At 37.6% G+C, this 13,977-nt stretch overlaps 1 protein-coding gene across 1 annotated transcript in view; it reads right to left on the minus strand.

The window, feature by feature from the left end:
* The window catches only part of ATRNL1 (attractin-like 1), a 739,312-nt gene that overhangs the window by 556,564 nt on the left and 168,771 nt on the right, over nucleotides 1-13,977 (minus strand). Inside the window, exon 14 of the mRNA XM_012663875.1 lies at nucleotides 699-831. Within this exon, the coding sequence (XP_012519329.1) occupies nucleotides 699-831 (133 nt within the window). The remainder of the gene's footprint in view (nucleotides 1-698; nucleotides 832-13,977) is intronic.

Here is a 13,977-nt window from a genome sequence, read left to right on the forward strand (position 1 = left end):
CTGTAGTCCCAGCTACTCGGGAGGCTGAGGCAGAAGGATTGCTTGAGCCCAGGAGTTTGAGGTTGCTGTGAGCTAGGATGATGCCACGGCACTCTAGCCAGGGCAACACAGTGAGACTCTGTCTCAAAAAAAAAAAAAAAACAAAAAACAAATATGACAAAATGTTGATATTTGTTAAATCTGGATATTAAGTCTGAGGACTTATTATTTCCTACAATTTTAAGATTTTTTTAAAATGAAAAAGTAAATATAAACATCTTCAAAGAATTGGAAGCAACTCGTACTAGCCATCAAATTGGCACTAACTGATTAACACTATGGTGCTCACATGGTAGTAATATTGTCCAGGAATTAGGGGGTTGGGGAGAGTAAACTTACAACTAATGGACGCAGTGAGCATTATAGAGGGGAAGGGCATGCCTCTAACCCTCGCTTGGGTGAGGGAAAGACATAAAATGTAACCAAAATGTTTGTACCCTCACAATATCCTGAAATTAAAAAAAAACAGAATTGGAAGCAAATATACAATTATAAAACTTTTCTTATAGAAACAATGCTATTATTACAACAATATTATAGTTTGATATTCACTATCGCTTTAACTTTAGAAAATGTAATGTTCTTACTGAATGTACTTTACTATAACAGTATTCATCCGTAGACTATAAAACTCAGTTACCAAATTTTGAAATCTTTACCTGGTAAAGCCTGGCATTCTTGTTGTCTCTGATCCCACTGGCAATTCAAGTTTAGTGAACAGCTTTTACAACTGGTAAGTTTGTTACAAATCTGTTCATTTCTCACATGACATTTGGTGTAGTTTTTGACAGACTAGAAAATTAAAAGATAAAGTATGTTATTTTTCCTCTGTACTGCAATGATTCTTAAGCTTTAGTGTATTTTTAAATCCCCTGATGAAATTTAAAATACAAATTCCTAATTCCAAATCCAATTCTACTGAATCACAATCCTCTGATTTATTTCATTAGTTTGTTTAATTAAATTAAATTTGGCCTAAAACTGCCTCTGCATGTAGTGAACTACAACTTATCTTAGTATGTAAACAAACTGCAACCTAACTTACAAGTGTATTCTTGTAATGGATAGCTAAATCTTAGCCAATCATAGCAGCTAAGCTTCAGCCAATCACAGGCTGCCAACTAATCAGACCACGTCCATACAAAATCCAACATTAAGCAGAACAAGAGTTAATTGAATACCAAGGAAATGCTTAGGCAGATTTTCATGCTAAGTCAACCAGTACTGAAATAGTTAAGATATGCAATTTCAATGAATTCCACAGATTTATCCAAGTCAAATTACTTGTGATAACCTAATTAATAAATAGTGCTATGTATCTGAATTTAAGAAAAAACTCGTATTTCAGAGTATGTAAATCCAATGTTAAACATGGACTTACGGAGAGCCTGGATGGCTACCTGGTCACTCCTGAGTCCTTAAAGCTTCCATTATTAAAATCTTTGTGCCCGTGACTTATCATGGAGTAGATAAAATGATACAAATTATTTAAAAAGTTGACGAGATGACTATTCTAAAATTTCTAAAGTGGTTTATAATCAATATTTGGTTTGTCAAACCCATAATTCTGGTAAGACAATTAAAAACCTCAGGTGATACATTTCTGGCACCTGGTAGATCATTTGAACACTTACAGATGGATTTCATTCAATTACTAACATCAATGCATATTTTCTGGTTGTATGAAGCTTTCCAATGCAGTGTGGCTGACACAAAAATAGTAGCTAAAAGGTTATTAGAAAATGCTCCCCTTTGGGAATGATAGTGGATCCTTGGGGGAAAAAAAGAGAGAGAGAGAAAAGGAAATGCTCCCTTATGGAGCATTCCTGGAGAAATCTCTAGCAGCAGAGATATTCAATTCAATGGACAAGTTATAAAATAGTTAAATAAGGTATTATATACACAAAATGGCATTAGGCAAAGCTGACTGGATTGCCTTGGTCAAAAGTACTACCAAACAATGACAATCAGATACACTGCCACTGAAAAACATAAATAGATCCCTTATAAAATAGTTGCTGTAAGGCCTGTACTCCTAAAATAGAAGCTCATGTATCTCTTGCTCTTATAAACTCAATACTGCAAGACTTTAATGCATTATGACAAAGTATATTTTCACTGGGTAAAAGAAGTACTTTGTGACCCACAAACTGATGACAACCAGACTTATCATGATCTAGCACCTGGAGATTGGGTCTTTGTAAAAGGCATCACAGAAAGACTACCCTTGAATTCTGTTATATGGGACTATACCAAGTTCATCTCTGCAGCAAAACTTCAGGGCCTTGAGCCTGATCTTTGGATCCACATCTCTCAACCTAAAAGGGCCCCTCCAGACTCTTGGGACTGCACATTAATTGGAGGCCTCAAGGTAAAAGTGACCAGGGAGGTTTCTCCTCAGAAGCAGATGACGTCATAGATGCAAAAAGCTATCCCAAGATCACAGATCATGACTTTTCTCCTTTGTCATCATGAAATCTTTGCTCCCTTGCCTCTTTTCTCTGTGTCTCTTTTCTGTTTATACATGGCAAGAAAATGCAATAATTATGATTTCATAATTGATAGCTTCCACAGGGAATGCAACTGAATGTTGGATATGTCATGTAAAAGTAAATCCTTACATGATCTTAGAGATTCTCTGGTTCACCTTATAATAAATTTCTCTGATGTTCCAAGTGCAATATCTGGTCTTTTATACAGGGTTAGGCTTTTAGATTTACATATTCAGATTCCTTGTTTAAATCTAACAGTAGAAAAATAGTAGGAAAAACCTATGATGAGGGTTTTGCAGTTAAATTATGCCATAAATTAAATAAGAAAACCACAAGAAAGATAATTCAGTATTTTGTAGACAAATTTATAACCCTGATTCCTTAATTGTTGAAATCATACAATCATGCAAGGATTCAACAATGGAACCTTAGACAAATATTACTAGTGCTTCTCTACTGGTGATCTCTAAATCACAGGCAGAGAACCATCTGCTGTGTCCCTCTAGGATATATTTTTATCTGTGCAGCATTTAACAACCAACCATATATGTGGGCAACCTCATGTCTCAATAAGTGGAAAATAAGGGGCCAATGTGGATTACGGATTCTAACAATACTGGTGTCACTTGACAAGAAATTGGAGACTAAGTATTGGTCTGCACCTCTTAATTTATACCATGAAATAAAGAGAAATTTGCCAGCAGGTACAAGTACCTCTAAACAGGCATCTTTTGGCGGAATGCTCCTTCCCTGGCTTGGCATAAATGTAAATGAGGTTATAACATCAAATGGATGCAGAGTGCATTGTATGGGGGAAGGGCACACATGTAGCCCTGGCTTGGGTGAGGCTAAGGCATTATAAGTAACTGAAATGTTTGTACCCCCATAATATTCTGAAATTTAAAAAATAATAATAAAAATTAAAAAAAGAAATTCTGTCTCAAACATTAGCTACTATAGCTGAATCTATTTCAAAGGCTATAGTTGCCCATTCTTTAATTTCTCTTGCTAAAGTTTTAGAGAACATGATTGCTTTGGACTATCTGTTGCCTGAGGAGGGGGAAGTAAGTGCAAGTCCAGCTGCACATGGATATATGTCTGATAGGGCAGAAACACATTATCATAAATCAACAAACAAGCTACTTGATTATAACAAGTAGATTCCTCTTTGGCTCATTGTTGATATATTTGACTTTGATTGGTTCAATTCATGGGGGCTCCTATTAAGGAATATACTTCACTCTTTTAGTATTACCCTCCTGATAGCCATAATAATAGTCTCCCTAGTATGCCATGTCCTCTCAAAAGTCTTAAATGCTCATATGTAGCCATCTGTTACATATCAAATGTTCTCACTGTGGTTAAAATAATAAAAACACAACGAGAATGTAAAGAAACATCCAACTGACTTGATGCTGTAAATTGTGAATTCCATCCTGAGACCAAACAAGTCCATTATGTTGTGACAGAAAGTAGCATCAGTGTCCAGGGTTTTGGTTAATCTCTCAAAATTGAGAGCTGACCAAAAGGGGAGAATTAAATTTGGCCTAACCCAGTATGTAAGCAAACTGCAGCCTAACTTACAAGCATATTATTGTAACAAATAGTTGAGTCTCAGCCAATCACAGGATGCCAACTGATCAGACCATGAACATATAAGGCAAATGGCTCATCACACCATGCCCAAATAGGGCAAATGTCAACCTGAAACCAATAAAACTATTTCTGTACATACCTTCCTTTCTCTATCTATTAATACTATCTGCCCGTGTTGCTGGGAGGAGCTCTCTGAACTTCTATTGGTTCAGGGTGTTGCCTGATTCATGAATCATTCTTTGGTAAAATAAACTCTGCTAAATTTAATTTGTCTCATGTTTTGCTTTTAACAAGTTAAACTATTGTTCTTGGAATTGGAATGAGTGCTTATTGAAAATAAAGTGTGCAACTTACACAATTTGAAACAAACCACCCAATGAAAACTTTTTCTGGTGAATTTGAAAATAGGCTTCCAATTCAATAAATGAAGTCAACGCACAAAGTCATTGCCCTTAATGATGACAAGAAATGATTTTAGTCTTAATAATACTATCATGTAAACCCTCGGGAATAAAGCAGAAATGATAAATTATAAAAGTTAAAGAGATACTTTATGAAAATCTAATACAATCTGAAAAGATAAATTATTTTCACAATAACTCAAACTAATTTTACTTCCATGGACATTGAACAATGGTTTTGGTTAGCTGATATTTCTCTTGTATGTATTTGTCACATTTCCTTCATCAAGGCTGCAAAGAACCTACAAAAGTTACCTTTTTTCCAAACCTACTAAAAAATGTAATCGTATTTCAACTAATTCTGGCACTGAAAGGTTAAAGGTAAAGAAAGAAAAAAAAATAGGGAATATAGGAAATTTGGTGGTAGTTCTTTACATATCCCCAGGTTCAGATAGTTCACATGATATTATCAATACCTATGAAAAAATCTACCTCATGAAAATCAGCTACTAAAATTTTTGGCTCACCTCTTCCTGTGGCTCTACTTTAGGAGGAAAAAAAATACAAAGGGCTTAACGCTGCACCCTCAGCCCCACTCCAATCTTTTTCCTTTTTTGTCTCCAGGTATAAATATTTATCTCAGGCCTACTAATGTAAAAGAGTTGATATTTATTTTCACTCAATAAGATTAAAAGTTAAAATTCAGTTATAACTGTCCCACATATAAAATTTATTGAAGCAATTTTTATCTGTTTAGATACTTTGAATATCATTCACCAAATATTTATTTATAAACTACTATACTTTCCTTCACAAAATACATTGCAGTCACCTCCATTCCAAAGACATTAATTTCTTTAGAGAAAATTGCATTTACTATGAGGTAACAGATAAAAAATATCCAGATAAAATTTTTATCTTTATTCATCCTAAAAAATCACAAAAGATACATTTTTGTAAATCTCAAATTACTTTGTGACTTTTTCAACCACCACATTTTTCATTAGGAACATACAAACTTTCTTATCATTATTTTTCTGATTCATAGCCTCTTGTTTTCATATAGCATATAAATCTTAGCATTGTTCTATATGATGATTATAGTTCCAAGCATTTGCCAGCTAACTGAAAAATAAATTTACTTGAATTATCAGATAAATAAAATAATCTATAAAAATGACAAGAGAATGGCTACACATGTTGCAATAATAGAAACAATAACAGCTTTATGTTGGTCTTTAGAATAATAATGGCAACATTATAGTCCCTATCCAAGTAACTCTACTGCTCTGCATTAAGAATAATATAGTCATTTACTGATACTGAACAAGTACAATAGTTGAAATCATATTTCAATCACATACCAAGCAAAGTTAATCAATGATAGAAGAAAACTGACTATTAATTCTGAAATATAGTGGGCATTTTTGGCCTCATGAACCAGATACACATTAGTAAATAAACTATGAAAAGTAACCACTGTTCTACTGATCTTCATTCTAATATATCAAGATATAAATTTAAAATGCAAATCTGTAAGAACGAAGCAGGTTATTTGACCTATTAGAGCAATCAACATGCAACTTGCAGTAAATATGGCTAAATAAAATAAGGTATCAATGCCCATAATTTAGACTAAAATCCCACAGACCTTTCTGTATCTATTAGCATTTGGTTTAGTTTAATCACCAGACATACTGATAAAACTGTCTAAAAGACACATCACACAAATTCTAAATTACAAATGAGTACCATCTGCTCACTTGTACTATCTCACCCAATGCTTTCCATGTTAACACATCATCATCAAAAACAAAATATAAAGCAAAAGGCTACTTTATAAAATGAATACTTGATAGCAATTTATATAATGCAATTTTTGAGATATGTGTATTTTCACTTATACATGTGTATTAACACATGTAAGTATCTACTATGAACTGAATGTTTGCGTCCCCCAAATTTCATATTGAAATCTAATCCCCAATGTGAGTTATTAGGAGGTATGACTTTTGGGAGGTGATTTTGTCATAATAAGAGAATCCTTATTTATGGGATTACAGCTCTTACAAGAGCTGAAGAAACCAGAGCTTCCCTTCTGCCATGTGAGGAATCAGTGAGAAGATACCAATGAACCAGAAAGCAAGCCCTCGCCAGACTCCAAATCTGCTAGCACCTATATTTTGGACTTTCTACCCTCTAGAACTGTAAGAAATAAATTTCTGTTGTTTATAAGCCATCTAGTTTATGGTATTTTTTTATAACAGCCTTAAAGGATTAAGACAATGTCTAAACACAAATTAACTCAGAGTTATCTAGCAAAGCTTAAAATAAAATCTGATTGCAATTTTTAACTAACATTCTCCATTTTGGTTTGTGGTTAATTTTATGTGTCAATTTGACTAGAACACAGGGTGCTCAGATATTTGGCTATATATTATGTATATTTTGGTATGTTTGTGAGGGTGTTTCTGGATAAGACTACCATTTAAGTTGATAGACTGAGTGAAGTAGAATGTCCTCCCCAATGTGCGTGGGCATCATCTAATCCCTTGAGGGCCTAAATAGAATAAAAAGGTGGAGGGGAAAAGAATTTTCTCTCTCTGCCTGACTGCTGACCTCAGACATCGGTCTTCTGTCTTAGACTAGAATTTACTCCATGGGTGCTCCTGGTTCTCAGACCTTTGGACTTAGACTAGCATTTATACCACTGGCTTTCCTGGGTCTCCAGTTTGCAGACAATAGATCATGGGACTTTGCAGCTTCCATAATTATGTGAGCCAATTCCTTATAATAAATTGCATTGTAGAGAGATAGATAGGTAGACAGATTTCCTACTGGTTCTGTTTCTCTGGAGAATCCTGACATACATTTTGGTACCACGGAGGGGTGAAGAACCTACAGCCTTCTGATTTCAGGATTATTCTTTTTTTAAGCACCAAAGGAGGCAAGAAAAGCTTCATTATTCTCTGCTGCACTCCTTTTAATAAAAGGATTTATTCTATAAAATTTGGATTCAGTCAAAAGGCCACACTTAAGGTGGCCGCAGGTTCCCCACCCCTGGTGAGTTTCTGGAACCGGCTCACTAATTTGATTATATTTAAAGAGGCTAATGATTCTATTTCCAGTAGAAAGAGAACACTGATAGTCCATAGCATGAACTAGTAGTAGATATGTAAAATATCTGAATCAGATACACCTAATAAACCACTTATAAGATGTGGGTGATTGTGCATATGATACTTTCAAACATTTTTGGAAAACTAACCAATATGATGTTGGCTGTTTCCTCCTAATGGCACTAGATAAAGTGGTGAAAGAAAGGATGAACTCAAGGATTCAAATCATCAGCTCAACCTCTGTATAAATGACCTGAGGCATCTGTGTGCCTGAAAGAGACTCTCATCTGCTATAGCTGCAGAGCTGAGACTGCTTAAAATCAAACACAGAGTATCATACTGCCACTGGCTGAATTAGAACACAAGTTGAACTCTCAGGCTCAAAAGAGGTCTACTGTTAAGTTGAAGGCACTAATTAGGAAAGAATGGGATTCTGTAAGTTGAGATAGAGTTGTACGGCAAGTCCCCATAAAGCTGATGAAATTGAGCCCCTGAATCCTAATAAGTCTTTGTCACAGAAAGAGGTTTCCTTGCCCCCAGCAGAAGTGGCCTTTACAGCCCCAGAAGAAATTGCCTCCCTACCCTCAGAGGTAGCACCCTCCTCACCACCAGTGTCACTGGCCTTTCCACCTCCATATGAGTGGCTCGACCCTGCATTGCCTGAGGAAACTGTAATGGCCTCCTCTGGAGCAGCTGCCATGCAGCACAATGATGGTTCTCCTTAGGACCCACACTCTCACCCCTCTTTGCTTCTAGATCTCCAACTAGACCGAAGTCCCAGCAGGCCTCTAAAAGTGTGGTACAAAGTATGACCCATGATGAGGGGCATTGTACTCCAGAAGAACTACTTAAATTTTCTAATGTGTACAGAGAGAAATCCAGGGAACTTGTGTGGGAATTGATACTAAGTGTGTGAGATAATAAAGGAACATAAAATTGGACCAGGCAAAATTTATTGATATGGGCTCACTAAGCTAAATTCTCCATTTAATGTTATAGCTTGGGGAGTTAGAGCTCCAACAGTTTGGTTGGTTGGTTGGCTAAAACATGAACCAAAAAGATGGCCCACAGTGAGTAAATTGTAAAGGCTGGATCTGCCTTGATTTAATGTAGAAGAAGAGATTTAAAGGCTTAGGAGATTGGTATGTTGGAGTGTATTTGTCCTTTAAGATCTTCTCACCTTCACTAAGTGGGTACAGAAGACATACATTTCACCAATACTGTGAGAAATAAATTTGTGAGGGGAGTCCTGGCTTCCTTGAAGAGTCCATGATCACTCTTCTCTGTATGCCAGGCTTTACAGTGGGAACTGCAGCTACTGAATTGAGAAACATAAATGCAATGGGAATAATGGGATCCTAGAGTGGCAGGAGACCAGTGGCAGCACTCAACTGCCAAAGGCAAGGTGGGAATGGTTACTGTGATGGGAAGCAAAGTCAAAGCAGCAATAGGAATAGTCTGACTTGCTTAGACCTATGGCATTTGCTAGTTCATCATGATGTTCCTAGAAATGAAATATATGGAAAGCCTACTAAATAAGCAAAAAGTTCTAGGTCAAGTAAAGAAAAGTCTAACCTTAATCATAAATACAAAGAGTCACATTCCCTTAATTAAAGAATTGTGCCAGTTTATAGACCCAAAATGCCTTGAATGAAGGAGAGGCTGGGTTCCCTTTCGGAAGGACCTCAGTAAATTACCAAAACTTTATTCTGTTCTTTCTTCCAGTCTTTCCCAAAAGGACCTGTAGCCTTTACCAGAATAACTGTGCACTGGGGAAAAGGAAATAATCAGTATTGGATGCTGGCTCTAAACTGACACTAATTCCAGGAAACCCAAAACATCACTGTGGTCCACCAGTCAGCGGTTTATGGCAGTCAGGTGATCAATGGAGTTTTAGTTCAGGTTCATCTCACAATGGACCCATTGGGTTCTGAACCCATCCTGTGCTTACTTCCCCAGTTACAGAATGCATAATTGGAATAGATAGCAGCTGGAGAAAACCCCATACTGGTTCCCTGACGTGTGGAGTGAGGGCTATTGTGGAAGGGAAAGCCAAGTAGAAGCCACTAGAACTACTTCTACCTAAGAAAATGGTAAACCAAAACCAATAATGTATTCCTAGGGGGACTTCAAAGATTAGTGCCATAATCAAGGACTTGAAAGATGCAGGAGTGGTGATTTCCACCACATTCCCATTCAACTTGCCCATTTAGTCTGTGCAAAGGACAGATGGGTCTTGGAGAATGACAATTAATTATTGTCCCAGGTGACTCCAACTGCAGCTGTTGTATCAGATGTGGTTTCATTACTTGGGCAATTAACACATTCCCTTGTAACCGGTAAGCAGCTATTGATCTGGTATATGCTTTTCTTCTTGATACCTGTTAGTAAAAACCACCAGAAGCAGTTTGTTTTCAGCTGGCAATTCTATCAATATACCTTCACTGTTCTACCTTAGGGGTCTATCAACTCTCCAGCCCTATGTCATAATTTAGTTCCCAAGGATTTGATTGCCTTTCCCTTTCACAAGATATCACATTGATCCATCGTATTGATAACATTACACTTATTGGATCTACTGAGCAAGAAGTGGCAACTACTCTAGACTTACTGACAAGACATTTGTATGTCAAAGGGTAAGAAAGAATTTCTACTAAAATTCAGGGGCCTTCTACCTCAGTGAAATATTTAGTGGTATAGTGGTGTAGGGCATGTCAAGACATCCCTTCAAAGGTGATGCATTTGGCTCCTCCTACAACCAAAAAGGGGCACAATGCCTAATGGGCCTCTTCAAATGTTGGAGGCAACATAATCCTCATCTGGGCGTTACATTGGCCTATTTACTCCTCATGACCCAAAAAGCTGCTAATTTCAAGTGGAGCCCAGAATAACAGAAAGCTCTGCAATAGGTCCAGGCTTCTGCGCAAGCTGCTCTACCACTTGGCCCACATGATCCAGCAAATCCAATGTTGCTTGAAATATCAGTAGCAGACAGGATGCTGTTTGCAGTTTTTGGAAGTCCTCCACATGCAAATTGCAGTGTAGGCCCTTAGGATTTTGTAGCAAAATACTGCCATCCTCTGCAGATAACTACACTCCTTTTGAGAAACAGCCTGCTACTGGGCCTTAGTAGAGACTGAAGGCTTAACCATGGGCCACTAAATTGCCATAGGATCTGAGTTGCCCATCATCAACTTGGTGTTATCTGACCCACCAAGCCATAAAGTTGGGTGTGCACAGCAGCACTCCACCACAAAATGGAAGTGGTATATATGTGATCAGGCCCAGTAGGCCCTGAAGCACCAGAAAATTACATGAAGAAGTGGCACAAATGCCCAGGGTACCCACTCCTGTTACACTGCCCTCTTTCTCTGCATCTATGGCTTCATGGGGAGTTCCCTAGGATCACTTGACAGAGGAAGAGAAGACTCTGGCCTGGTTTACAGAGGGTTCTATACAATATGCAGGCACAACCCAAAAGTAGACAGCTAAGGCACTGCTGCCCCTTTCTGGGACATCCGTGAAGAACAAGTCATGAAGGAAAATCCTCCCTGTGAGCAGAACTCTTGAGCAGTACGCCTTGTTGTTCACTTTGCTTGAAAGGAGATATGGCCAGATGTGTGATTATACATGGATTCATGGGCTGTGGCTAATGGTTTGTCTGGATGGTCAGAGATGAAAGAAACATGATTGGAAAGTTGGTGACAAGAAAATATGTGGAAAAGGTATGTGGACAGACCTCTCTGAATGGCAAAAAAGAGAAGATATTTGTGTCCCATGTAAATGTTCAGCAAAAGGTGACATCAGCAAAGGAGAGTTTAATAATCAAGAAAGATGACCAGTTTTGTGGGTATCAGCCTCTTTCCCCAGCCACCCCTGTCATCACCTAATATGCACATGGACAAAGTAGCCATGGTGGCAAGGATGGAGGTTATGCATAGGCTCAGCAAAACATACTTCTACCCACCAAAGCCAACCTGGCTACAACCACTGTTGAGTGCCTAATTATCCAGTAGCAGAGATTAACACTCCCAATGTGGCACCATTCCCCTGGTTGATCACCCAGCTACCTGGTAGCAGGTTCATTACACTGGACAGCTTCCATCATGGAAGGAGCAGCATTTTGTTCTTACTGGAATAGACACTTATTCTGGATACAGTTTTGCCTTCCTTGCATGCAATGCTTCTGCCAAAACTACCATCAGCAGACCTACAAAATGCCTTATCCACCATTGTGGTATTCCACATAGCATTGATTCTGACCAAGGAACTAACTTCACAGCAAGTGAAGTGCAGCAATGGACCCATGCTCACTGGTTTTATCATATCCCCATAATCCTGAACCAGTTGGTTTGGTGAAACAGTGGAATGATCTCTTGAAGATTCAGTTGCAGTGCCAGCTATGTGGCAATACCTTGCAGGGGCTGGGAGAAAGTTCTCCAAAAGGGTGTATAGTCTCTAAATCAGCATCCAATATATGGTGTTCTTTCTCTCATAGCTGGCATTTATGGGTCCAGGAATCAAGGGATGGAAATGGAAGTAGCACCACTCACTATTACCCTTACTCACCCACTAGCAAAATTTTTCTTCCTGTCTCTGTGACCGTATTCTCTACTGGCCTAGATGTTCTAGTTCCAGAGGGAGGAATGCTTTTACCAGGAAACACAATACTGATTCCATTGAACTGGAAGTTAAGAACTGTCACTCTGCCACTTTGGGCTCCTTATGCCTCTAAATCAACAGGCAAAGAAGGGAGTTACTGTGCAGGCTTGGGTGATTGAACCTGACTATTAACAGGGAAATTTAACTGCTACTCCACAAGGTAGGGAACAGTATGTCTGCAATACAAGAGATACCTTAGGGCATCTTTTAGTATTACCATCACCTGTGATTAACTAGAACAATCCAATCCAGGAAAGACTACTAATGCTCCAGATCCTTCCAGAATAAAGGTTTCAGTCACCCAACCAGATAAAGAACCAAAACCAGCTACTGTGCTTGCTGAAGGTAAAGCGATTACAGAATGATTAGAGTATGAAAGTAGTTATAAATACTAGCTACAACCACGTGATTAGTTACAGAAATGAGGACTGTAATTGTTAGGGGTATTTCCTACTTGTGTTCATATGAATACATTTGTGTGTGTGCATATGTGTGTGTGTGAGTGTATGTGAGTGTATGTGTGTGTGTGTGAAATACTGTTTTCTTTCCTCTCTTATTCCCTTACCATGTAACATAAAATGTACTGCCTTTATATGAGGATTTAAGCATAATTTTACATCATAGTGTTTAAGTTAGAGGATATCAAGGAGAGGTAAACATCACTCAGGGACTTTACCTACTTTTCTGGGAAAGGGATTGGTGTATTTTCAGTCATACAGAGGAAAGCTGTATTATGTTAAGGTGGGATTATGACATTGTTATTATCTTTATTTATAGATTAAGTTTGGTTTATGGAGACATGTATGGGTGCCAAGCTGATCAGTAGAGGACTTGTGATGGCTAATTTTATGTGTCAACTTTACTGGGATATGTACCCAGATATTTGGCTAAGCATTATTTCTGGGTATATCTGTGAGGGTGTTTCCATATGAAATCAGCATTTGAATTGGTAAACTGAGTAAAGCAGAATGATCTCCCCATTGTGGGTGGGCATCAGCCAATCCACTGAAGGACTGAAAGCACAAAAACGCAGAGGAAAGAAGAATTTCCTCTCTCTGCCTGACTGCTTGAGCTGAGACATCGGTCTTTCCTTGCTCTTGCATTGGAAGTTATACCATCTGTGCTCCTGGTTCTCAGGCCTCCATACTTGGAGTGGAATTTACATACACGCTAGCTTTCCTGGGTCTGCAGTTTGCAGATGGCAGATTATGGGACTTTTCAGCCTTCATAGTCATATGAGCCAATTCCTTATAATAAATTTCATTTATATATATATACACACACACACACACACACACACACACACACACACACACACATATACATACACACACATACACACAGCCTATTGGTTCTGTTTCTCTGAAGAATCCTAATATAAGTCCCTGATTCCCATGTCTTATTTTACTTATTTAACTCCCATTTCCACTCAATAATTCCCATTAAATGAATATTAATGCAAATATAAAAACGTAATTTACATTTTCAAAGCATAGTCATGTTATATTAATGTTAAAACTCTTATAAAATTAAAGTATATCTTGTTATTAAAGCAACTTATATTACTGGAAAGTATATACTAACAATATGTATGAAAGCAAAATGGTTCTGTCTAATTAGTCAATAACTGTGAATTTTCCTCCATTTTAAGTTTTCAATATTATTTTA

This window comes from Propithecus coquereli, unplaced genomic scaffold (genome assembly GCF_000956105.1).
Source record: "Propithecus coquereli isolate 6110/MARCELLA unplaced genomic scaffold, Pcoq_1.0 Scaffold84, whole genome shotgun sequence".
In the NCBI taxonomy this organism is placed as follows: domain Eukaryota; kingdom Metazoa; phylum Chordata; class Mammalia; order Primates; family Indriidae; genus Propithecus; species Propithecus coquereli.